Here is a 27,141-nt window from a genome sequence, read left to right as displayed (position 1 = left end):
GATCAGGAAAGGAGTGTTGGAGCAAAGATCCGCCTGTGTGTCTGGGTCATTCTGCATCCTTGCCATTGTTACATTGTTAACACATTGAGGATCACTGGTTTATTTCCTGGTGGGTGTCTCTTCCTGCTGGAAACTACCAGTGTACCTCTTGGGAGGTGGGTTTCCACATTCTTTCTCACCATGTGGTTATTTCCTACATTACATCTGCAAGTTCCTCTCCTACCAGTGATAATACGCATGGGTGGCCACTCCTCTGGGGTGTTCTGAATTTCTACTTTGTATCTACTTAAGTGCATTACTAAAATGGACATTCCTTTAAAGATTCCGAGAAAATATATAAAGCAAAACATGTTAAAAGTCCAATACTTGAGAAGGGTAGTGTTAATTCATTGTTAGCTTTAAATTTACCTAACATTTACTGTTAGGTTTTTTTTCATTCATGTTGTCTCTTTAATCCTCATAATTTCCCTGTAATATTGGCATCATATACCCCATTTTGTAGTTAAATAAACTAATACCCAGAGAGGTGGATCAGCTTGCCCAAGGACACACAATTAGTAAGTGACGAAACCATGATGAAGATGAAAGTTCCCCTGATCCTAAGCCCAGAACTCTTTTAATTAGCCGACATGCACCCCTGTCATGGATTAATTTACCGTTTCCCTAGCAGAGAGCAGAGACAGGAGGTAGAATAAATAAGCCCTGACTGGGGAGGAGGGGTCAGCAAAGGATCTGGGCTTGGTGTGAACCAAGGGTCACCGCAGAGAATCCTGGGAAGCCAGAAGCAAGGGGAGGGATCCTTGGTGTCCGGAAGAGGAGGAAGTCAAAGAGAAGAGGCGCTTTTGAGAGAGCACCAGATTCTACAATATCTCGTCACCCAGGTCAGTTTTTTTTGTTTTTTGTTTTTTGTTTTCTGATTAAGGAACTTGCTGTGAATGAGATGGTTGAGGCCAATGCAGTTCAAAAAATAGTCAGGAAGCATATTCCAACAGAACAAGCCAGAACCACCGGTGTAACGTTTGAGAATTATAAACCCTCAGCCTTCTGTAGCAGCTGTGATTTGAATCGAAACTCTCCGAGTGAAGTAAGTAACAAAGTGCTCCAAGGAAGAAATCTCATTTCCCAAAAGCAGATTTTGAGAAACTCAGAATTGGAGCATCTGACACAGGTGTCCTCAAGGGACATCGTACAGTGTCCAACAAGTTAGAAACCATTGACAGGTCCGGGGCCTTTCAGCAAGTTGTACAGAGATTCTAACAGGTCATGTGCACCCAGTGCTCCAGGAGCACAGGCAGCCCTGTCGGGGAGATGAGACTAGGCAGTCTGAACGATGCCTGCGCAAACAGTAGGAGCCCTGCACCTTCGCCTCGGCCACCGGAGGGAGGGTTTGTTAGTGGTACACGGGCTCACGCACTCCCTTCAGCATCAGTTAGCGAAATCACTTCCTGACTTCTGTGTTCTTCTTTTGACCCTGCCAAGTAAGAACTCACCTTTCAAGCATGAAAATCACTTCCATTTAGGGAAAACCTACTATATGTCAAATACTATCATGACATTCCCCGACAGCTGAAGAATCTCAGCCCTGGAAATGGTAAGGGACTGGCTCAGTGCTATACAGCTAAGCCGGGGGTTCCCAGGGCAGCCAGCCCTGCCCGAAGCCCCAGCATCTCAGGCTGCCTCAGGACCGCCGTCCCTGGGGTGCTTCTGGGGGTAACTACCTGGGTCACGCACACATGACCAAGGGCCTAAAACTTGCACACAGACTAACAGTGAGAAATGCCTCTCACCCTGAGGTGTCCCAGTCCTGCTCGCAGCTATAGACGTAGACCAGGAGACCCTCAGGAGGCCCAGAGCCGGGGCCAAATGCTTTTGCCGAAGCTGTGTGAAGATTCCTCACCCACCTATGGGTTAACAAACTAAACTCTGCTCCTGGAGGGCTGCCCTGCACACAGACGGTGTTCGATAAATGCAGCCTTCAGTAAATGCAGCCAGTGTCATTTTCCTATACATTGGCCTGCAACTACCATAGGCGTCTTAGAATTCTCTCGAAATCTGGCCTGGGGTGCAGATTTCATCATACTCCTGCTGGGATAATAACCAAAGCTTTGATTTACCAAATCTTCTTGCTGGGCACACTGCTTTATAGCATGAATACATCATCTATTTTAGTCCTTCCAGCAACCCTGACAAATATTATTATAATTCCAATATAAATGAGAAAGTAGAAGAAAGTATAGAAAGGTTCCATCACTGGTCTAATACATGACTCAGAAGTGAACCATGGATAGGATAGTTGAACATGTGTCTTTTTGTCTTTGCAGTCAGTGCTATTAATAACTCTATTATCCTGCCTGCCGAGGAATTCTCTGGAAGTTCTCTAGGCCCTGACCCCTCTGTTGGTCCTGGTGACCTCCAGAGCTTCCCTTGGCCACAGGGTCAGAGACCTTGTGAAACAGCAGCACAGCCTCAAAGGAAGCCACGGGTCCATAGTGACCAAGGACATCCATGGCATTCACTGGCCCAACCAGTGTTGGACCCTTAAGTAGGGAAATATTCTGGTGTGTGATATCTCTGCTGCAGATTCAGAGATTTGACAAATTGGCGTTTGTTAAGCTAATGCTTACCCAAGAAGTCTTCAAACCATAAAAATCGGTATTTCCTACATCCTGGAAAGAATACAACTCTAAAATTCTACCTGCTGCTTAAAATGCTATTCCTTAAGTAAAAGCAGGAGGAGGAGAAGAAATGTCTACCAATTTTGATAGCTTTTATAATATTTTATAAAGTTTATGATAAGCTTTCCTCAGAGCCTAAACAGGGAGAATATTAATTGCATGATCCCCCAGGCTTATCTAGATTGCGGCCCTTTGCCCCACTCTCCTTATCTCGTCAGAGAATGGCTTGTTACTTTGCTGTACCCTATTTTAGAACAAAGCATTTAGATTATATGTCTTTCCTCTATCTATGATCTGGTTTAGTTTTCAGTTTGTTTGTTTGTTTGTTTGTTTCTTGGAAAAATAGCATTCAATTTTCATCTTCAAAATAGAAAATCAGTCTCTTAAAAATGAACAAATCTTTCACAGGTGAGGGATGTAAACAGACTTTGAAATTCTGGAGAAAAGAGGTGCATCGTGCACAGCCAAGTAAATATGAATTGGTTAATTTCAGCTCATCTTTTTTCTTATTAGATTGAAAATCCAGCCATGCTGACTGCCCCATTACTGTCCCACTGTTCTTTTTCTGAACACCAATGAATGGCCTTGGGAAAATTTGACCCCTCAAGGAATAATTCAACTTCTCCAGAGGAAAATAACTACTTGACCAGAATATTCTTTAACAACAAAATAAGGAGCCCAACCTCACCATATAAAACTGTTTAGAGCAAAACTAAATAACTTCTGAATACAACGGATTATAATTTCTACAGCCTGTGAACACTGCTGATCAAATTACTAAAGGCTGCTGTTTTTGTGGTTGAGGTTTCCTTCTTCAGTTTTACTTTTAATTTAGTTTTGTTTTGCAAGAACGAAAGAGGAAGGGCCGCCTAACCAGGCCGCGGGACGATTCCAGCAAGCCTCGATTTTCCTGGGGTTCACAGCCACGGACTTCAGCCAGCAAGTGCAGAAGCACTTGTTCCTGCCCCAGCTGCAACCTGGGTTTTTCCTTGTCTTGCAGTTTGTAGCTTAGAAGAACGGTGTGCAAGGGACTCCAGCTCTTCCCAGACCCAGGCCAGTGTGGCTCTCTCTCAGGGTTCTGCCATAGTGAAAGATGTGTATGTGAGTGTGGTGTGTGTGTGTGTCAGAGAACGAAAGAGAAGGGGAGAGAGGCTGATCGATTCTTCGGCCCCAACTTAAGCATCCCTTAGTCGGCCGCTTCTGTCCCCAGGCTGGTGTCTTCTGGTGCAGTAGCTCCGAGATGAAGTCACCCTGGAAAATCCTTATGGCCACTCCTCTGTTCTTTCTCCTGACCCTTCACACCTTGGCCTCTCCAGCCTACGACCACCAGCGCGGCACCAGACGCTCCAATGGCCAAGTCTGTATAGGTATGTAAATATTCTGTGTATTTTTAATGTGGATATCATGGGGTCAAATCCTTGGCTTGCATAGTAAATCACCTATTTAATGACATCCATAGCTATAAGATTCCAAGTAAGACACCAATAACCTTACCAGCGTAGAAAAGTTTTGCTTCTTAGAATAAGTGCTCACACTACATGCACATATGTGGGTATAGAAGCATGCTATATAGTTGCTAGTTTGAATTAAAAGTCTTCCACCTCATTGGTGATTGGAATTTTTTCCCCCTGGATGGGCAAGTATAAAAGCCTGAAATTCTTACCGCCTTTCGGGACAATAGGCAGCGTTACACGGTAGAAGGAAGATGGACTTTGACCTTTGAATTGCTGCCACCTCCTCCCCCTCTGCTCTGTCCCTTACAGTCTGAAACTTTGAGCAACTTACTTAACACTTCCATGCCTCTGTGTTCTTATGGATGAAACGAGGCTTATAATACCCACTTCATGGGGATGTTGTGAGAACTGAGATCATGCGTGTAAATTTCTGGTATTTGCACACAGTAAGGATTCAACAATCTTAGTTTTCTTCCTTCTCTCAGTGAGTCCAGAGATGGCAATAAAAGGACAGTCACCTGGAATCATTGAACTTTGACTGAGATATGGCTCTTTCACTTATGTTTTGTTGAAGTATTTTACTTCAAAGTAGTTGTTGTTGTTTGGTGTTTTGGGTTTTGTTTTTCGTTTTGGGGGGGTTTGTTTTTTTTGGTTTTTTTTTGGAGAGGAGTAAAAGTAGGGTAAGACCTTTGATATTCGTGCTATACCTGGAGATTCCTGAATGGGGCCAAGGGCTTTCACTGGGTCAGTCCATGGAGCCAAGGATTCTCAGAAGTCTGAGTAGTAATTATTCAATGAGCAGATCGCAAAATAAAATCCTGGTTTAAGAAGCCAGAAAAAGAACTCGAGGGATAAGTATGGTGGCCATCTCTTACAAATGAAAAGTTTGGATACAGATTATGATACATATGAATTATTTCTGGAGACAGTACAGAAAAATATCTGAATTAGTCCTATTTCCTGAAAAACCATGATTTCCAGTCATTATACATGTTAAGGAACACATCTCTGGTTTCAAGGTCTTCTTTTAAATTAAAACCTTAAGACCCAGATTCCCTGCGAATCTATTCTCCACAGGCCTGGAAGCAGAGGTCTGTGGCCCCATTGGAGCCATGCCTGGGAGGTTATCCCCACCCACTATTTGGTTCCATCAGATAATTATTTGCCACCTTCTATTTTCTCAAAACAAACACCTAAAGCCTGTCAAGTAGAAATGTACTTGAGAAAGGCTTAAGTGGAATCAGTTCTACTTCTAGGATGGTTGCATCATCTGAGATACTTGGCCCTCCACCCCTATAAAGTAGACATGAGATACTCATTCCCTTCCCTGCCCCATTCCCACTGAGGCATAGAGAATTAGAAGGAGGTGTTGAGGGGATTCTAGGATGCGGTTGTTCTGGTTATCTATTACTGCATAACAAATTTTTAAATAACCATTTTGTCATACCATGATCTTGTGGGTCGAGTGCGCACTTCAGCACCAGCACGCCCAGCAGCTGTGGGGATTGGAAGTGTCTCCTGAAAGGGGACCTGGGAGCGCTCTTAGTCACTGGCCAAATGTGGAAGTGTCTTAGGAAGCAGCGAAGTAAGCTTACTCGCAGCTGGTGGTAAGAGGAAGAGCCTCATGGAGGGGGTGGGAGAAGAGGAGGAATTGTCGTTTGGACTTCTGTTAATCCCGACAACTTTCAAACGAAAAGGAGGACTGTATGCCTTCCAACTCATTGGCTCCCATAGTCCAGAGTTTCCATGTAAGAGGTCAACCCACACAGGGATGGACTCTTCTTCTGGCTGTCATCTAACATCCTGGCAGAGAGAATCTGGGCTAAGTCTTTAGCTCACTGAACAAGAGGCAGGGGAGAGTGAGGAGAGCTCCCAGTGCAGATGTGGCTGCCAGGGTCACGGAGGGAGGGGGCAGCTCTCACAGAAGTGGGAACTCTTGTGACTGGAGAGATACTCCACAAGGAGCCACTGTAGAAGTTATTGAGTGATTGAGCCAACATCCCCATCATAAACAAACAACCCCAGCTCCTATGCCAAGAGGAACCTTTGCAGTGGGCAACCAACCAGCAGATCTGGAGGGCATGGCCTTGAACATATTCCAAAATCAGAACTAAGCTATGCAAAGCCCCAGTGGCCTCTTTCCCAATTTACCATAATTCCTTTGCACTGAACTGTACGTTCATTTGATCACTAAGTAAACTCTGATTCTACCGTGCTGGAGCAGCCAGGGCCTCTTTCTGCCACTTTTCAAATGTTATGAAATCAATAATAAGCCATGTTCATTTTTGCAAAACATTATTTTCTTTACATGGGTGATTTAGGGGCAAAGTAATCCTTATGTTTCTAAGCCATTGACATTTAAATTAATTCACTGAATTTTGGGTTTTTTTTTTTTTTTTGCAAGGAAGCTTTTTAAAGAGCTTAAAAAAATTTTTTTCCCCCTCATTCATGTTTGGTTAAATATACAAAATGCCTCAGAGTCCGATAAAACCTCCTCCCCCCCCCGAACCACGTCACACACACAGTGGTCAGAGATGACTTTATAGTTTGAAAGATAAAGGGGAAGACGTGATCCTAAGCTTTCAACCAGCGTGAATGGTAAAATGACAATGTCGCTGACAAAAATAGGAAAGATTTAGACAGAGCCAGCAAAGAAGGTTGAAAATTTATGATCACAATTTACATGTACAGAAATTTCATTTTCTCTATTTCTTATATCTGAACCCTTGTTCATAAGCCACCACCATTGCTGCTGAGGGCAGAAAACATTTCATCTTTCCATTCATGTGTTTAAATTTAGTCTCCTCTGGATAATTCAGGGCTTTCTCCCCTGTCTGAGGGTTGCTCTCAGTCCTTGGGGAGGGCTTGTGTATCACCCTGACACGGTTCTCAGCCCTCAGAACTCCCACAGTGAAGTGTCATGGCTGGTGCAGCTCATGGGCTGGTCTCAACAGAATCCACGGTCACTCCGTGCTGACAAGCTGCTCACCTCCACCCTCGCGGGCCCTGCAGACCCTTGAGGTGTAGCCAGATGCCCACTGGTTCCCAGCTGCAGCTGCAGCCCTCTGCACTTTGTCCCTCACTCTTCACACTTCCCCTCTCCTTAATCCCCTACTTTTATTTTTAGATTATCACAGAATTTAATGCCAACCTTGGCACAGATGGTAGGTTTCTGATCATCTCAATTTTCACTAAACTCACCTTTGCCTTTTTTTTTTTTTTTCCTGGATTGTTCTGGGGCATAACCCTGAAGAGAAGGACCACAAAGGCACTCTAGAGAGAGGTCCACAACTCTGTGAAAGGTCCCAAAGTGAGCAAAACCAAAAGAATCCAAGTGGACAGTATGGTTTTCCTTAAGGAGAAAGTGAAAAATTTCTGTTTTGGAGGGAAGGGGTGGGCAGTAAACTAGATCATAGTTTAAATGTACTATGAGAAAGAGGGAAAAAAAAGAATGTTGCAAAGCATTAAGCAGAGTAAAATCTCCATAAAATTATATATAATGTGCCTATCTCTCTATTTATATAGCGATCTTCCCAGATAGGATGAACAGCAAAATGCCAATAGTTGTTGTATGGTTATCTATGAGTGAGGAGGTTACAAATGATTTGTAATCTCTTTTCAGTGCATTTCTGAATTTTCCACATTTTCTAGATGAGCTTGCAAAAACAATAGTAAGACATGGTGGTTAAGAGCAAAAGAGCTTAAGCTCTGGGGTCAGACTGCCTGGATTGGAATCCTGGCTCTGCCACTCTGTACATATGTGACATTAAGGGCACAGTTTCACCCTCTGTACCTTGTGTCCTCTATCTGTAAGATGAGATTACATGGGACCTGTATCCTTGGGTGGTGTGGAGGGCTAATGAATAAATACACATGAAGGACTTAGAACTGTACTTGGTACATACTAAGTACCCAAAGGGGTTGTGATTATGTATTCTTTTGGAAATCAGGAAAAAAAATATTGAAAATAAACTATGGAAGTCCTGCATTTAAACCTATCATAAGGCAAAGAGGCCTGAGTAAACTGAATAATGTGAATCTACATCTTATGTAAATACAAATTCTCAAATCTTGGATATCTGAAGGGAAGATTCACTTATGAAAAAAGATTTCATAGTGTATTAGCTTTCTATTGCTGTGTAATAAATTGCCACACATTCATCAGTTTAAAACAACATAAATTTATTATCTCACAGTTTCTGCACATGAGAAGTCTGGACATAATATAACTGGGTTCTCTGCTCAGAGTTTTAAGGCTGAAATCGAGATGTCACATGGGGCTGCATGTGATGTGAGACTCAGGTTCTCTCGCAAGTTCACTAGTGGTTGGCAGAATTCAGGTTCTTGGATTTGCAGGGCTGAGGTCCCATGTGCTTGTGAGCTGTCAGCCAGGATCAGTCTCAGCTCTGAGAGGCTGCCCCTTTGCAAAGGAAGTTAATAACGCAGCTATTTCTTTCCTGTTTAAGAACAGCTGGAGCAAACTCTCTACATTTAAAGGGCTCTCCTGATTATATTGGGTCCACCCAGGATAACCTTGAGTAACTCAAAGTAAACTAACTAGAGTCCTTAATTATATATGCAAAATCTCTCTTATCATAGAACATAACACAATCACAGAAGTGATATCCAATCACATTCACAGGTTCTGCCCTCACTCAGGGGAGGGGATTAAGTAAGGCCTCTACATCAGGAGACAGTAATCTTATCATTCTGCCTACCACTCATAGAAATGCTTAAAAAAGAAAAAGTCTTCAAACTAAACACCAGATAGTATTGCAAAAGAGAATTGATGTGACTTGGTCCCAAAGTGATTCACCAAATAAGCACGACTATATAGTAGAAATTCATAGATGAAGAGTAAGCTGTGGGTTGAAGCGTTTTTTGTTTTGTTTTGTTTTTGAGGGAGAGGGGCTTGATATTCAAGATTTTTCTTCTGGCCTTCACACTCAGAATTTGGAAAGGAAAACAAATTACTCCACTACCATACCCTTTCTCTCATAAAGTAGTTGTTTTTCAATGTTAGTATAGAGGACAAAGTCCCCATCTGAATCTTTCCCTGGACAAAGTCCACCTAAGACCAAGCATAAAACTGGAAAGACTGTCACAAGCAACCATTTCAGGACACTAAAAATCAACCAATGGCACACAATGAATTAAGGAATGTTTATTCTTGAAAAACTGCTTGAACTTTAGGAAGAACAGTAAGGCTCTGACCTTTTTGCCTGAGGCTGCTCCATCTACACTTGCCCTCAGCTTAGTGAGAACAGTAGTTTCATCACTGTGAAACTGGCTGCAAAAACCAGTACGTCTACTGCTAATGGGGCGGACTTGATTCAACCAGGATTCAAAGATCCCTGGCTTTGTTGGCTAAAAGTGATGGACTCCATTGGGAATTAACAAGGAGAAACTGCAGCTTTGCTAACTCAGAGTTTTGGTCCTAGATTGGACAATGAAGATCAGCCAGAAATTTAACAGGGAGACCCTGGTAATGTGAACATTATAGAAGGGCTAAGATGAGGTCTCCATACATCCCTGATTGATTGGGAAACTGTACATGTGTTGGGAAGACCTGAAAGAGCCTAAGAAAAGTGAAAACTGAGGGAGACTTGAGAACTAGATGCAACCTTGAATGTATTCACCAACCCATTTGAATACATATCCTTTCTTTCATAAAATATAAGAGGAAGACTTCCCAGATCATTCTGTATTTTACACTAATACCAAATCCAGGCAAAGACATCACAGGAAAGAAAATAACAGATCAATATCCTTTGTGAGCACAGATGCAAAAATCCTTAACAAAATATTAACAAACTGAATCCCGCAACATGCAAAATGGATTATACACCATGACCAAGTGGGGTTTATCCTAGGAATACATGGTTGTTTTAACATCTGAAAGTCAATTAATAGGATATACCAAATTAGTAGAACAGAGGCTATAACTACATTATCATCCCAATAGAAATAGGAAAATTATTTGGCAAAATCCATCACCCACCCATGTTAAAACCTCTCAACAAGTTATGAAAGAAAAAGGAACTTCCTCAACTTGATAAAGGGCTTCTATGAAACCCTGCAGATAACGTCATACTTAATGATGGAAGATTGAATGCTTTCCTCCTAAAATCAGAAACATGGTAGGAATGTCCACTCTCACCACTTGTAGTTAACATTGTTTTGAAGATTCTATTCAGTTTAATAAAGAAAGAAAAATAATAAAGACATGTGAATTGGAAAGGAATAAGTAAAACTGTCTTTATTTTCAGACAACATGTTCTTGAATGTAGAGAATCCTAAGATATTTACAATAAAACTACCAGAATTAATAAGAGAGTTTAACAAGGTCCCAGGATTCAAGATTAATATAAAAAATCAATTATATTTATTTATATTAGCAACAAACATTGAAGAAATGAAATTAAGAAAACAACTCCATTCACAATATAATAAAAAATCCTAAGGAATAAATTTAACAAAAGAAATGCAATTACTCTACATAGAAAACTACAAAACATTGCTGAGAGAAATTAAAGGATGCTTTATAGAAATGGAGAGATGCTTCCCACTAATGGATCAGAAGACTCAATTATGTTAAGATTGCAATACTCCCCACACTGATCTATAGACTAAACACTGTTCCATTCAAAATTGTAACATCCTTTTTTTAGTAGAAATTGGCAAGCTGATTCTAAAATTTATATGGAAATGAAAAGAAGCCAGAATAGACAAAACTTCTGAAGAACACGGTTGGAGAACTAACACTATCTGATTCCTTACTTCAAATCACACAAAATTATTAACTCAAAATAGATCATAGACCTCAAGGTAAAAGCTAAAACTACAAACTTCTAGAAAAAGTGCAAGAGAAAAATCTGTGTGACTTTGGATTGGGCAAAGACTCTTAGATATGACATCAAAAGGACTATACAAAAAGAAAAAAATTGATAACATGTACTTTATAAAATTTAACACTGTTCCACACAAAACATCATTAGAAAGTGAAAAGGATATTGGGAAACAATATTCACAAATCATATAGACTTCAGTATAGCAATGACTTTTTTAATTAACATGATTGATAATTTTCACTTTCAAAATTCAAAATTTTAATGTATGCAGTGTATGCAGTGTGACACTCAGCAGTGTATAAATTTCAAGGTTCAATAGATCTGGATTGGAATTACCAGCTAGCCAGTGAGCAGCTGAATCCCTGCTTATCTGAAAGGCCTTAGATATATTGCTTAACCTCTCTGAGCCTCATATTTTTCATCTGTAAAATGGGAAGTAACAATCTCATGAGGGTGCTGTGAGGATTAAATGAGATATAGTTTGTGAAAACACCTAGCGGAGAGCTGCAAGAACAAAGGTCCAAAGGTCTTTTCATGTTTTCCTAAAATTTATTGAGGTAGAAGTCAACATTAAAAAGCTTACTCAATGAGAAATTGTTTGATAAAATACAATTTATTGGGGTTTTTTTCTAGTTATAAAAGAATATATAATTTTTATAGAGATCTTTAAAAATACAGAATATTTTTAAAGAATAAAATCAACTGTAATCCCAAAACTCAGATGATCACTACTGATATTCAGGTATATTTCCTTTCAAAACCATCTAGGTTTATATTTACAGAGTTTGGATCTTGTTTTTATTGTTTTGTTTAACTTCTAAGTTTGAATTGTTAAGTAGACGATCTAAAATTAAACATCTTTTTCTTTCAACAAAATATTTGTAAGAAATTTGGCAGTAGTAAGCCTTTGCTGGCAGGTAGGAACTTTTCAAGTTAGCAGGTAAGTTTGTGGATAAAAATGATTGGGCATAGTCTAAGATTATTTTTCTATCTATGCACCTATCTATTCATTTATTCATCATCTGTCTACCCTTCTTTCTATTCATCCATCTATTCATTCATCCATCCACCCACTCACCCAATCATCCATCTTTTTCTATTCATCCATCCTCTATCTATCTTAGAATTCAAATACAGAAGTAAATGGAAAAATAAAGTCATACTTTTTCTGAAAGAAAATCTGATTGGTTAATTTCTTTGATAATAAGATCTGACTTTGCTATTTAGGTTTATACAGAGGACATTTTTCATAGTTTGAATGAACTAAATCTGCAGCTCCAACGTTTGACAAAAATATCTATGAAGTATGCAATAAGATAAAGAATTTTACTTAAAATATTGTATAGGCAAAAGTGTGTTGAAAAGAACAATATTTCAACTTGCCAGTTCTTTCTAAATATATTAGGTTTTAACAAGGCCTCACTCAATGAAATTATAGTAGGTAAAATTAAAAGATAAGTCTTAGTAAAACTTTTTTTTTTTATATTTCTCAGAAATTGAGAAAGTGAAAGACTCCATTGATTGGGTAACAAACGTTTTTGCAAGGCAGGTGGTTTCTAGTTCTTTGCTTTCAACACAATTGAAGGGAGACTTAAATAATTTTCAATGATAGATCACTCTCAGATTTTTGACATTTAACTCAGAAGGAGTTAAAGAATTGAGTGACATCGCCATATCAAAAGTCCTTCCATTCTCATTTACTTATTTAAGTAAGCATGTTTTCTCAGAACTTACCTCTTTAAAAATGAAAAATAAAAACATTGGGGTTAGCAGATGTAAGCTTTTATGTATAGAATGGATAAACAACTAGGTCCTACCATATAGCACAAAAATTATGTTCAATATCCTATGATAAACAATAATAGAAAAGTATATATTAAAAAAAGAATATATATATGTATAACTGAATCACTTTGCTGTACAACAGTAATTAACACAATACTGTAAGTCAACTAAACTTCAATTAAATAAAAGGAAAGGAAAAAAAGAAAAAGAAAAACAGACATGTTACTTGACATGAATCTTGTTTATTTACATGAATAAGTAATATTTTTTAACAGATACAGGTACTGATTTAAAGAGCCCAACCACCTCATTAAGAGATTTAATTCCAAAAAAATTTTGCCTTTATTATTTAGAAACTGTTTATCAAATTGGCAATACATATTGCTTAGATAAGTTAATTTTACTAATAAAGAAAACTCTATCCAGAAGAATTTTTAAAGTACTTCTAGGGTTTTATTCATAAGAAATTAAAGTTTTTATTTAAATTTTATACTTATTTTTAGTGTTAAGAAGTATAATAGTGTGAAAAAATACTTCCAACCATAAAAATACATTACATTGGGATAAAACTCTAGTGGAAGAAAAATTCAATGAAGTAGATTTTTACTGAAATATGAATTCAAGGAGAGGAATTATCAATGTAAATTTTTCACTGTGAAAGAAGAATTTGATCATATATTTTTTAAAGTAGATGAGAGTTGGTATAAGTCACTATAATATTTAGATTCCTTTAGAAACATATAGAAGACTAATGTAATATTTCTATTGTAATATTTACAATCTTCCTGGAATTTTGCAACTAACAAAATTGATATCCATTAATAATATTTTAACATCCATTAAAATGTAGAAGCGTACATAGTTTTTCAAAGTTCTTTTGGGGGTTCAGAGCAAAATGTTTGAAAACCATTGGTTTGCACTCTAGAGCATGAAGCCGGTGCTCTGTAATCTGACCTTCAAGGCTTTTCATGTTCTAACACCTTCCTAACTCTCATTCTTCCTTTCCCATGCAGCCTGGGCTCTAGTCCTGGCCAACTCTTCTCCTTCTCACATCCAAGTCTTTAGAAATGCTACTACTCTCTTCCTGAAGGCGTTTCCTGCCTTTTTTCTTTCGAACAGGTTCCTCCCATCAAAAGAAAAACAAATACAGCGTGCTAACACATATATATGGAATCTAAAAAAAAAAGAAAAAAAAGAAAATGGTCAGAAGAACCTAGGGGCAAGATGGGAATAAAGATGCAGACCACTAGAGAATGGATTTGAGGATATGGGGAGGGGGAAGGGTAAGCTGGGACGAAGTGAGAGAGTGGCATGGACATATATACACTACCAAATGTAAATAGATAGCTAGTGGGAAGCAGCCGCATAGCACAGGGAGATCAGCTCGGTGCTTTGTGACCACCTAGATGGGTGGGATAGGGAGGGTGGGAGGGAGGGAGATGCAAGAGGGAAGAGATATGGGGACATATGTATATGTATAACTGATTCACTTTGTTATAAAGCAGAAACTGACACACCATTGTAAAGCAATTATACTCTAATAAAGATGTTAAAAAAAAAAAAAAGAGTCAGCTCTTCCAGGAAACTGTCACTGCTTACCCACGGCAGTGACAGTTTCCTAGTTTCTTCCTCCTCTGTGCTCCCAAAGCACTAACAGGTCCCTCCACCAAGCACTTACAGGTTACAATGACTAGACTGTTTTTCTAATCCTCAGTGTTCCCTACTGCTCTGTGGCTTCTCTTATTCTCCTTTGTATCCTCAATCTTCTGAGCACATAGTGGGTGCTAGTAAGGATGTGTTGAGTAACAGGATGGAATGGCTCCCTGTGTCTTCACTCTCATTTTTTTATTTTTAATTTTTTATATATTTCTAAATTAGCCAAGCCCACCTTTCTGTGTTTCTCAGCACAGTCTGCTAATTTTCTCTTGTTGCTTTTGCTTGGGCTCTGCTCTCCCATGGATGCCCTTAGCCTTGTTCTCATCAGTAATTGTCCAATATAGTGCCTCTCTCACTGCCAGTGTTCTTGGGAGAGCTGGCAGTTTGGAACTCACTGAGCATTTTCTCATAAAAGCAATGTTCCAGGTGATGGTTGGGTTGGGACACAGAGCCTAATCTGCCCAAATATATTGAAAATAAGAGATGTCTGCAATAAAACAAAATTCAACCGTAGAAAACTAAAAAGATTGTTGATAATACAACATGTTTTTCAAAAATAAGTTTCTGAGCTTCTATTTTAAAGGGTCATGGAGAATACGTCTTTGCCCTGTGGTGGTCTCGGTAGGTGGGATAGAAACTAACATTTGTTAGACATCTGCTCCTTGCCAGGCACCATGTGCATTTTATGTGTTGTATCATTTAATCGTCACAACACTTTGCCAGGTGTTTCAGATAGCCTTTGTTGAATTACAAGCCACTCCACACTTACACAACAATCATTTATTAGCTCACAATCCTGTGCGTTGGCATTTTTTGACTGGGCAGTGTTGGGTGGCCCTTTAGCTGATCTCAGCTAGGCTCACTTCTGCTGCTGCACTCAAGTTGGTAGATGGTGGAATGAGAGGGGCTGGATATCTGGAATGGCCTTGTTCACAAATCTGGTAGTTGGCATACTGTTACTGGGGTTTCCCTTCATGTAGCCTCTCCAGCAGGCTAGCTCAAGCTCATGGCTGTGAAGGTCTAAAAGGGCAAAAGGGAAGATGCAAGGCCTCTTGAGGTCTAGGTTTGGATCTGACATGCTCTCATTTCTATGTTCTACTGATCAAAGCAAGGTCACAAGGCCAGATTCAAAGCCTGGAAAATAGATATCACCTCTTCATGGGAGGAAGTATAAAAAGTCTGTGGCTATTTTTAATGTACCACACAAGAGGGCTTTATTACTCTATTCTGTGGGTACCAAAATCTGGGTTCAGAGAGTTTAACCATCCTGCCAAATACAGCAACTCATAAGTAATAGAAGCAAGATTTGAACCCAGGTCTGTCTGAACCACAAATTCTTCAGTCTCTGCTGTACCATAACTTCTCCCTTCTCTTTCCTCCCTTCCACTCTCTTTTCTTCTCCTACCCACTCTCCCTATCCATGTCCAGACTGAGAGGAGGATGCAGAAGAAAAAGTGAAGTTGCAGTGTTCATACCTGGGCTGTGTGCTACCATCTCTGGCTTGATAACTAATATTTTAGGGAAACAAAGCTGGCTGTAGGACCATTTTGGGTGATTGTTTTCCTACCTTTCTTTCTTATTTCCTTTTCTCTTCACCAACATGAGAAAGGTCTGGGATAAAAGTTGTTGATTAGAATTACAATATATAAAACTATATCCTCTGTTTCCACCCGATTAGCGAAATCTGAGAACAGAATTTAGGTGTTTGTGGAGGGGCATTGGGTGGGGAGAGAGGGGTCAGATGGGGAATGCACTTGATAATGTCATACTGGTCCAACAGGGGTGCAGGGGCCCAAATCCAGGTGTGGTGTGACTCTAAAACCTGTGCTCTACGCTTCTCTAGGGCCCAAACCAGAAACAAGAGTCATCCTTGATTCTCACATTTCTCATCAATTTATTAATAAATCCAATCGGGTCAGCCTCCATAACAGATTCCAGATTTGTCCATTTTCCTCTATCCCCACTGCCACTCATTACTCTATCCAATCAGCGATCACCTCTCTCCAGGACCACAATAGCCTCCTTCTTCATCTCTCCGCCCCCAAGATCCTTCCTCCTCATAACAGCCAGCATTATATTTTAAAGACACAGATCTCATAGCAGCAGCCCTCTCCACAAAGCCCATTCACAGTTTCCCATTCCTCTCAGGTTGAATCCCTACCTCCTTTGCCATCTACAAAACCCACAGACCTGACCTCCACCTATGCCTGCACCTCATCCCCTAATGTCAGGTTTTCCCAGTCTCATTGCCATAAGGTAGGCACCAGCTCCTCCTACCTACAAAGCCTGCCCGGTTCCTCACCCTGCTTGCTCCTTTCCATTATATGAGCCATTTTCGTGTGTGTTCTTCAGAGAAGCCTTCTCTCTCTATCAGCTCTAGTTAGTGTTTATACCACCTCGTCCTCGTTGCCCTCTGTTACTTCACCTTGTTCCTTTTCTTCATAGTACCTAAAATTATTTATAATTGCATGCGTGCTTACATGTTTATAATCACTTTTCCCTAATAGAGTATGATCTCTGAGAGGGCAGGAATCATATCTGTTTGTTCTCAGTGTGTACTCACAGCTCAGCATGGTGCCGGGACTCAATACATACTGTGTTCCAGTCCCAGCTCCCCTGCTCACTAGCTACGTAATTGGCAAGGCATCTAACCTCTCTGAGCCTCCGACTGCTGGTCTATACAATAATAAGAACAGTAATTCCTACATCTGTGAGTTGTTCAGAAGTTTGAATGAGATGATAATGTATGCAAAACCCTTTGAAATCTGCAGAGAACGTTCTAGCCATGTGATGAATTATTTATGCCCTGACTCAGGGTCAAAAATGGAGTGTAGTCATGCCGACCCTGGTTCTGACAACTGCTAGGTACTTTCAAGGCTTCTCAATGAAGTGTAGGCTTCAGACAAATGAGAAATCTACTAGACTGCTCTCTGCAGTTGGCTGAATTTCCAGCCAGCACAGATATGATTATAATTAGAGTTTCAAGAGTTCTATTTCATTTCAAAAGGATTCCGTGGTACAGTCTGCAGTCTACCTGAGATGTGTGTCTAGAAGCAGATTCCTGTGGCAGGTGTTTTTATTCTGGTCTATTTGCTTCTTTTCCTACAATATCAGGGGTGTCTGTTTCTATTATACTCATTATTTTCAGTTGCCAGGTGAGAAGAGATTTTCCATATGGGAGATTTCAGATGGTGACCACTGAGCAAAATACGTAGTTCTCACCCACTCTCATCACTTCCTGATTGAACGGTTGCTTGGACAAACTTGCTTTAGCAGACCCAGGCCTTTTATTAGCAGCCAGAGAATAGTCTATAATGGGAGGAATTACTCTGCCCATGCATTTCTCCAAGGAAGAACATTTTTTTAGCCTGTCAAGACAGTAAAAGCTCCTATTAGAAACTATAGCAAGGTCAATTTCTCCATTCTTGCTGCTAAAGGATTCAGGACGCACCTCACTGCAGACCCTAAATTAACAATCCAATGGGAGTTGAGCTCGCTGGAAATGCGCAGGGATGTCCAAGTGAGCAGGACTCAAATCAAAGCTGAGCCCAACATGGGCGTTTACATATTTCAAGCCCCATTACCTGCTTTTCTGCCGGGTCCTTTTGATCATAATAACTCTTCACTAGGCAGAGTGGCGATAGTGGCAAGATCCACCCAATCTTCAGAGACAGCTGACTTTTTTTTGTTCCTTTTTATTTATCTAATGATTTCCAGTTTTAGCCAGCAGTGCTAAGGAGCCACAAAAGTCATGAGTCCTTGTTGGGATTGCTCTGAGTGAAAGAAAAGCCCATATCTGTAAGTACAAAGAAGCAGGTTGGTCTCAAGCAGCACAATTCTCTTTGCATTCATCCTTCCACTCCAAGGATGAAAATAAATACATACCTGTGTTTCAAGTCCATTCTGGTGCCAAATGCTGCAACTCATTGATAAGACTCCGTATGAAGTGATTGCTATTCAAGATCTCAACCCAATCTCCACCGCGTTCTTCTTTGATCCTGAGCTGCACATCATGACCATTTGCTATAGAATCTGCTGGTTGACTTAAGAGAGGGCGCTGGTTGTTTCACACCAGGATGAAAAGTGGAGGCTTTTCCTGTAATGAGATGGAACAAAGAGTAAACAATGTCATCAGTGAGATGACTGAGCCAGAACACAAATTCAGTTGCATCCATTAACCGTTGCCTATGGAGGTCCCCAGCAAGTGACAACTGAAGTGTCCCTCGGTTGGTTCTCCAGTCAGTTGGCTTCGAGTCAGCCAACATCTCTTATCTCCTTCCTCCAAACCAGGCTCTTATGGCAGGCACTCAAAGTTAGAGATACTAAGACCCCATTCCTGCCCTCAAGGAACTTATGCTCTAACCCTAAGCTCTTAAAAAGAGGTTCCAGAAGGGTAGGTAACTTGTTCAAAGTTACACCATTTTAAGTGACTGATCCAGTATTTGAACCTTCTTTAAAAAAGAAAAGTTTATTTTTTATTCCAAAGCTTCTCCCTTTTCAACTATACCACATTGCATCCTCTTGTCACATTGCAGTATAATTACTTATAATTATTTTCAATTGCAGTTATTAAAATGTATTTAGCTCCACCTAACTTAGCAGGTGATTAGCAGGGACATAAGTCAAGGTGTAATAGTGCATTATAAATGTTGAAAATATTCCCATATATTAAACATATTTTATCTATTTAAAATAAAAGTGAAATTGGTTTATCTCTGGGTGATTTAAGTGATGTTTATCTTTTTTACACTGTTGTGTATCTTAAAATTTTTCTGAAATGAGATTGCATCGCATCTATCTTTTTTGAAAAGTTATTTTTAAAATAAAACAAAATATATATGAAAATGCTTTTTAGGCTGTAAAGTGCTAATAAGTATCAGCTACTGAATTCATTGCAATGTAATAAAACCCTCAATGCATGGATCAGGTTAAAAGCACATCCAATCAACCTTGGTAACTGATGTTGATAAATGTCCCAGAAGTAGGTGCTCCCAGAGCAGTAAGACTATGGTTATCAAGATCAAACTATCTCAGATTTGGTGAGCCCAGCTTTGCCCAACTTTACCAGAGGGTACAGAACAAACGAGGCCAGAGCCTGGTCAAGTGTTGCAGTGTCTAGAAAGGTGGAAATCTCTCCCTCTTTGTTGGCAATCTCTCATTTTATGGGAGGTTTAAAGAAATGCCCAATTGTACTATTCACATCTGTTATCAGCCACTTTCCCTCAAGGATTCCTAGTGGGAATTTGGTTTTAATGACACTGCATGTGAACTTGGGTCCCCAGCTCCTTGAGCAGGTGGATAATAGTGAGCTTACTTCTGGGCCAGGCACCCTGGAACTTCTTTACTTTGGATGTAATCCTTCTTTTGCCTCCTTAGAAACCAACCTCTGCCAATAAGTACTACTCCTCCTATCCAAATGAAGCCTAACAATTTCTTCTCAGGCTTACTGATCTTTGACCAACCAACCCCTTGTGTATAGAAGAGTCCCCTCCCTTTGGACAAAGGAGGTTTGGGCTTCCCTAGCGGTTTAGGAGATCAAGGCTGGTGATAGAAACTTCTAGGGGTATTAGCCTAGCAGTTCTGAGCCTTCACACTTATCATACATCAAAGTAGCTTAAGGAATATATTCCTAATTTAATCCAAGGTTCCTTCTAGACACTTATTATATTGGTACATGCTTTCAAGCAGAGTGCTTTATAGTTGGGAGGTAAAATAATATTTTACAAGAGTGTATGATTTCAAAGGCACCTTCACTTGCACTTTTATTTCATTTAATCATCACAGCAGCCCTTTGGGAAACTTATTTACTTTGCAGTGAGGAAAACAAGGCTTAGAAAGGATGGGTGGTAAGTCCAGGGTTCAAGGGCAAGACTCAATCCCAGGTCTTCTGACTCCAAATGTTGGGCAATTTCCGCTGCTTTTCTACAACTAAAAATCTGACCCTAGGTCACGGGCTGAGAATGTGTAGGGTGAGAATGATCTTACTCACAGTGAAGCTGTCGTGCAGAAGGGAAGGAGAGGGGACAGGAAAGGAACCACTTTCCACTGAGCTTCTCCTCAGTGCTGGCTGTCTTCCATGCACTATCTCCTGTAAATGTCTTCCGTGCGCTATCTCCCCATTTACAGGAGATAGTGATGGAAAAGAAATGGAAATAAAGCAAGATTCAATTACTTCCCCGAAGTCACATAGCTTACAAGTGACAAAGGTAAGCTGATAACCAGTCTTTCTGACCCCCAAATACACAATCTTCTTACCACACTTCATATTTCACTACAACTCAGTGCATTTACACACACGGTCGATTATAAAAAGCATGACAAAGAAAAGTTCTCTGTTTTAGAAAGGTTTGTGTTTTTAAGGACACACATATATCCCCTTTCTTTCCCCCAACCCTCCAGCACAGCTTTCCATGTGACATGGCTGACTTCTGCTCCCTTGCAGGGTGTGTGCTGGTGGTGTCTGTGATTGAACAGCTTGCTCAAGTTCACAACTCAACGGTCCAGACCTCAATGGAGAGACTGTGCAGCTACTTGCCTGGTAAATACAGAAAGGCTCACTTGGCTGTGGGTCTGCGTTTTTTCTCATTCATGAGCCATCATGAGGGAGTTTATACCCTACATGTGCTTACAGAGGAGAATCTGATTGTGTTATTTCTGTGAGTTGATATTCTTATGGAGCTCATAGAAATTAAAAGGAAGACACAAAAAAATACTTGAGGCAATTTTTTTCCCCTGACATTCATTTTCTCTCATGGCAGAATGAGATTGTTGTGGACATTTAGGGAATAAAATGTAGAATGGTCGATTGTTGTTTTATGTGTCACATTTATAATGATTTGCCCACCTGGTGATCATGGCCTTAAGTACCAAGAAGGTCAAAATTATGAATAATGAATAATTTTCAATGATTTATGTTAATTTAACCACATACATATTCTCAGATGCAAGCACCTCCTTTCTAACACAGAGCTTTATTTAGGCTGAGGAGACAATGGATCTTAAAACTCCAAATGGGAAAATAATCTGTGGACATTCCATTGATTTGAACTGGATCTCTATAAAATCCTTTACACATCCTGCAAAAGAGGGAAATGATTGGTGGTTTAAACAAATTGTATAGTTTTTTACACTCTCAGCAGAAAGATAATATTGACGCTATTTCTCTTATAGAATACTGTTAGGTGTACAATCACAATGAATAAACTTCTTTGAGAGTCAAATTTTCATTCACTTAATGTTAAGGAACTAATTCTTCAAAGATGCCTACATTATTATTTTTAAGTAAGGTAGTTGGACTCATGACGATTTTATATTTGATTTAACAGCTGTTGTGTCAATGGCGTCAAAACATTTTTGGAAAATTTATTGCATGCAGTCTCAATGTACACTCATAAGCTCATTTTTTTAGAATTCAAAAATAAAGACTGGGAAAGGATAATACACAAATACATGTGTTTGCAATGTCCCAGTTTGACCATTGCTAAGATTTTGACATATTTTCACAGAATTAGAAGGTAACAAATAAACTCGAAACGCCCTTTGGCCTCCCCCACTCCCAGTTACATTTTCCTACCACCTCCCTAGATGGAACCACTCCTAGGAGCTTGATGGGCATTGGGTTTGGCAAATTTTATACTTTTACAGTCACTTGTATGAATCCATAGACTATGTGTAGTATTGTCTGTGGATAATTTTTTAACCTTTTCTTGGTAAAAGGAAACAAATTAAAACACACACGCAAAATAAATGTAGAGCTTTACCAGTTATTGAAAGGTGAACACCCTTGTAAACATAGCCCGGGTCAAGAAGGAACAGATAGGTAGCTGCTCCAAAAGTCCCATCCACATGCCTCAACCCATCATAGATTCCTCCTCCCCCCTAAAAAACAACATCCTGAAGGTTACTATAATCATTTCCTTGTATTGCTTTATAGCTTTATCACCCAACTGCGTATCTCCAGACACCATAGTCTTGCCCAGTTTTTAAATTTTTGATGTGTCTTTTAAGTCGATTTTAATCTACCAGTTTCCTTGCCATCCCTTCCTTTTCCTTGTAATTTAGCTGTGGAACCTGCCGTGTAGATTTCTGCATTTTCCTGATGGCATCCCTGCGGTATGACTGAATATGTTTCTCTGTGCTCTGTATTTCCTGAAAATTGGCAGCTAGATCCAGAGGCTTGATGAGACTCCAGTTTGATTTCTTTGGCAAGGCTGTAAGTGATGGTGTTTTCTTTCATCAGGAGGCCATCATAAGTGCTTTTCTCTTTTTTATTTTTGTGATACTAACAGCTGTTGATGCTCTATGACTAGGTCTATTAGTTCATTGGAGGTTGCAAAATGGTGCTATTCTAATCTATCAGTTATATTTCCTTTAGTAGTTGAAATATATTAGACACAGTTTCCCTCATCATCATCATAGTTTAGGGATGTTTTTCCCCACAGTTCCTAATGGTACTATTATTCATTCTAAGAAAGGCAGGATAAATGCTTGATTCTTTTGTTTTACTTGCCAGTTTTCAAATAACTCATTGCCTTTGTAGTATCATCCCAAAGAAGTCACTTGGTTTTCTTTAAAGTATCATTATGAACTCATGAATTTATACACATTTGATGAGTTTCAGACTACTTCAATTATTATCCCTTTAAAGCTCAAATTCTCTCATCTTTGACCAGTAGGAACTTCTTCAAGTTGGCTCCTGGGTCCTTTTGACATAAGTCTAAGTAGTCTTTGTAGCTTCCTCACTAACTAGTGTGACAAGTTGTTCCAGCCTGTCTTGTACATTTCCAACCCCAGGCTTGAAATCAGTCATTTCTCTTAGAAGCTCTGGTTTCTTTTAGTGGGAAATAGTATTAAGACCATGCATGGGTGCATAGGAATGTCATTGCTACTCAGTTGGTCCTTCTTTCTAGACTTCTTCCGTTGACAGTGATAGAAAATATACATATATACATTTACATATATTATTTTAATATGAAGTATATGAGTTCATTCTGACACTTCAAATTCAAATTCAGGACTGCAGGATTTTTTTTCTTAGTTTCTTCTGTATCATATCTGTATCTTCTTCTTTCCACACTCAAAGTCCTAACTCTCAAGGACAGGGGGATTGATAGAATTAAAATATCTCATAATTACTCATTTACCTATCCTTCTTTACACATATGACAGCCTCAGGATGTCAAGCCTAACACTACTACTATTAATATATTTTATAATCATTGAGAGTGGTTAAAAATTGTTTTTTGAATATGCTTTTCCCATTTCTCCACCCTTTTCAATCGTTGTACTGTATTATTTGAGTATATGGCCATTACATACAATATATACATTCCCTTTTCATCTTCATTTAGTTTTAGTTCCATCAGCAACTGTAAGATTGATGTTCACCACCAGTCCTTATGCAGATGTCTGTCTAGTCGAGTTGCTGTCTAAAGTTCATTCCTCAGGAAGGACTCATGGGAACAATATTCCCTGAATTCTTGCACGTTGATAACAAGCTGGCTTGTCCTTTATGTTAGAAAGTCAGTGTTTTTCTGGATATAAAAATCCTTGGCAGGGACTTCCCTGGCAGTCCAGTGGTTAAGGCTCCGCACTTCCATTGCAGGGGGTTCGGGTTCAATCCCTGGTCAGGGAACTAGGATCCCACATGCCACAGAGTGTGGCCAAAAAAAAAAAAAAAACCTTGGCACAATTTCTTTCCCTAAGTGTCTTAAATATGTTATTTAAAAGCCTAATGATAATCTAATTTTCTTTTTCTTATAAGTCACTTGCTGTTTTTGCCTAGTTCAAAGGATTTTTTTTTCTTCTATAAAATTTAGTCATCTAACTAGACTATGGCTTGGTGTCGGCTGTTGTATATTGAGGTTCTCAGGCATGCAGTGTGCTCTTATTCTCTCATTTTGAAACTAATATGTGGCTTCAAATACATTTTTTATAATTTCAGGAAAGTTTTTAGTATTTGGTCAGTTTCCTTGATTTGGTTTCCTTTGTCAGGGATTTCTAATAACCATATTTTAAATCTTTGCCTGTATTCACGATTTTGCCTATCTCTTGAATGAATACTTTTTATCACTTCAATTATTTTTTATCTTGAAAGTTTTCCTCTTTTCCATATTCTATTTCTCTTAGAACGTCAGCTATTGTATTCCCTTCTTCTTGTGTTCATTCTAATTTAGATTTCATTACTTTTATAATCTTGTATTCTTCCCTGAGTTCTTTTATTCCATACCTGAGTCTTTCCAATTCTGATTTCTGTTGTTCTTTCATGTCTTATACCATTTTATTAATGCTTCTCACTCATTTTGAAATACTGTTATGTTTTAATCCTTTTTTTGGCATGATTTTCTGGCATGCTTTTGCTATCAGTAAGGATGTGATTCTGTTCCTTATTCTTTTTTTTTTTTTTCTTATAATAACTTTGTATGGGAGTTGACCTAGATACATATCTGTTGCTCATTTTTATGTGAAATTAGTTTTCAAAAACTCTTAGAAAGAGAAGTGGCTTAGGGTAGCTTCTCCAAATGCACAGAACTCCTTCTTCCATTGTTTTTGTGTAGTGTTAAAAAGTAAGTAAATAAACACATGGCTGCTTGCATTTTGAAATTTTCTGATTCTGTCCCTCTGCACACTTTTACCTGGATTTTCTCTTTACTTTGCTTCTATCCAACTCAATTTTGATTCCAAACCCACTAGTTTCCCCTCAGTGTGGGCCCTGTCCTGGAAGGGAGGTCGGGTAGATCAGTTTCTAGAATTTGTAAATGCCTGACCACTCAAACCCTTTAGTCCTTATAACCTTGAGTCCTTTGCACTCATCTGCTACTGCAGTGGGCAAAACCCATCCCAGTTTCAGCTGATGTTCTTCATTGGCCCACCATACTTTGTCGTCAATATCTGTGGGCTATTTTGGAGATTCTGCTATTCATCCCTTTGCTTCCCTTTACTTTCTCCCACACTGATGTTTATAACCCTTAAGTCCCATGATTGTGAGTGGTTTATCGTTGTCTTAATTGTATTCTGGGGCTCGTGGAGATATCTAGTTTTATTGTAAGTATTGTCCATGGGGTTTTGGTTTTCCTATCTAGAAGCTCTATTTTTTTTTTGTAGAGATTCAGTGAAATTCCCAAACTCTGCTGCCTCCACCATCATCTTTCCAGAATCCTCCCTTGTGGGGACTGTAGTTTTACATCAGTATTTACTGTATATACCACTCTGCAACTTCTGCTTTTCACTCACCATTATGTTTTTGAGATCTATATGTGTCAAGACATATATAGACTTAGGTCAGGCCTCTTAATTATTCTATAGTCCTTCACCATATAAATGTCCCATATTTTATTTATCCATCCCCATTTTTATTGGACATTCAAAATCTATTATAAACCTTACTTTATATTTTCACATCTCTGAATTAGAGAAAGAAGAAAATGTTATTACCATTTTACAAAAAGGAAGAAAAATTAAAAAGTCATAATCATCATTAAGACTTGTTTTGATTGTTGTCATTTCTGTGTAATAGACCACATTGACAGCTATCACCATTTTTACCTTGAGTTTGATTTTCTCTTTTTAAGCAAAGTTGTGTTGTTCAAAGATGAAAGGCTGAGTAAAAATCTTATTTCTCAGATGATCCTGTCCCAGTGTACCAGCAAAATACAAAACAACATGAACCAAGATTGCTGGTGTTCAAGGTTCCACCTTGGCTCCTTTTGACTCATAACAGAAAATTTTAGAGTCTGCTGAGGTAAAATGAGAGGTTGAAAATCAGATGGTGGTAAAATAGAAGCTAGCACTTTGCCAAGGGAAGGAAAGTTGGTATTTCAGTTTTTCAGTGGAGGGTTACCTTTTAATTGCAGGAATTTCAAAGGATTTATAAGGCTATTTGGAGTTATTTTCATTTTATTAATTAATATTCACCTCTAGATAGAAATAAAGTACTCAGTTCAGATTAAAGGCTCTTTCACCTGACAGACATAAGGGCAGGGTTGGCGTTACTGTTTCCATTTTGTGGATATGAAAGAGTGCACAGAATGGTCACGTGAATTGTATAGGGTGACAAAGATAGTCTGACCCTTAGCTAAAGATTTCTCCTTCTAGAAAACATAATAGGCCTGGTCCACAGTGACTGCCTGCACCCAGTATTGCCTTCTGTCTGGTGAGAATGGGAGAGAGGGGAAGTCAAAATATGCACAGCAACAAACAGTTATTATTTTAAAAATTATTTTTAAGTAGTACTGCTTTTATCTCCAAAGCTAAACAAGTATATAAAACATAACCTTAGCAGAGAAACCATGCAAGCAACATTCTTGAGAATAATCACTCAGTAAATCATGCGGGCCTTTCCGATGCCTGGGAAGACAATTTTTTCGAATTGTGCAAAGTATTTCTGACCTTCAGTTTTACCCACTGCATTTGCCTCTGGCTCTCATTAGTAAACACCTTGGAAGAATCTCAGAATTGTTAATGGAAAAATGATTAATGGAATCATTCTCACCAGGGGTCAGTAGACTCATATGCCCTCAGAGTCTTGCTAGAACTTCACTTTCTTGGGTCACCTGTGCAGAAATCTTATCTCCATGGAGTATGATAGTTAAAAACTCATGTCGTCTTAAAATGAGGAAGGCAGCTCTCCTCACATTCTGTAGGTTCTGAAAATCTACATGCAGCCCAGAACACATAGCTACAAAACGATCTCAGTGGTCAGTTCACCTCACTGTGCTGCAA

At 39.2% G+C, this 27,141-nt stretch overlaps 1 protein-coding gene across 5 annotated transcripts in view; it reads left to right on the top strand.

Annotated features, from left to right (window-relative positions):
• Nucleotides 1-796: 796 nt before the first annotated feature.
• The window catches only part of AOAH (acyloxyacyl hydrolase), a 176,248-nt gene continuing 149,903 nt past the window's right edge, over nucleotides 797-27,141 (top strand). The window contains exons 1-3 of one of the 5 annotated variants that reach the window (XM_082471859.1): nucleotides 797-881; nucleotides 3,886-4,042; nucleotides 20,864-20,959. In XM_082471859.1, coding sequence (XP_082327985.1) covers nucleotides 3,916-4,042; nucleotides 20,864-20,959 — 223 coding nt within the window. In that variant the 5' untranslated portion in view covers nucleotides 797-881; nucleotides 3,886-3,915. Of the gene's footprint in view, nucleotides 882-928; nucleotides 1,085-3,188; nucleotides 4,043-20,863; nucleotides 20,960-27,141 lie in introns of those variants that run through there. The other 4 variants (XM_082471860.1, XM_082471856.1, XM_082471857.1 and 1 more) reach the window with 4 other exon arrangements.

This window comes from Balaenoptera physalus (genome assembly GCF_965194825.1).
Source record: "Balaenoptera physalus genome assembly, chromosome: 8".
Lineage (NCBI taxonomy): Eukaryota > Metazoa > Chordata > Mammalia > Artiodactyla > Balaenopteridae > Balaenoptera > Balaenoptera physalus.
Note: the sequence above shows the minus strand (reverse complement) of the source record. Positions and strands in the feature narration are given on the sequence as shown.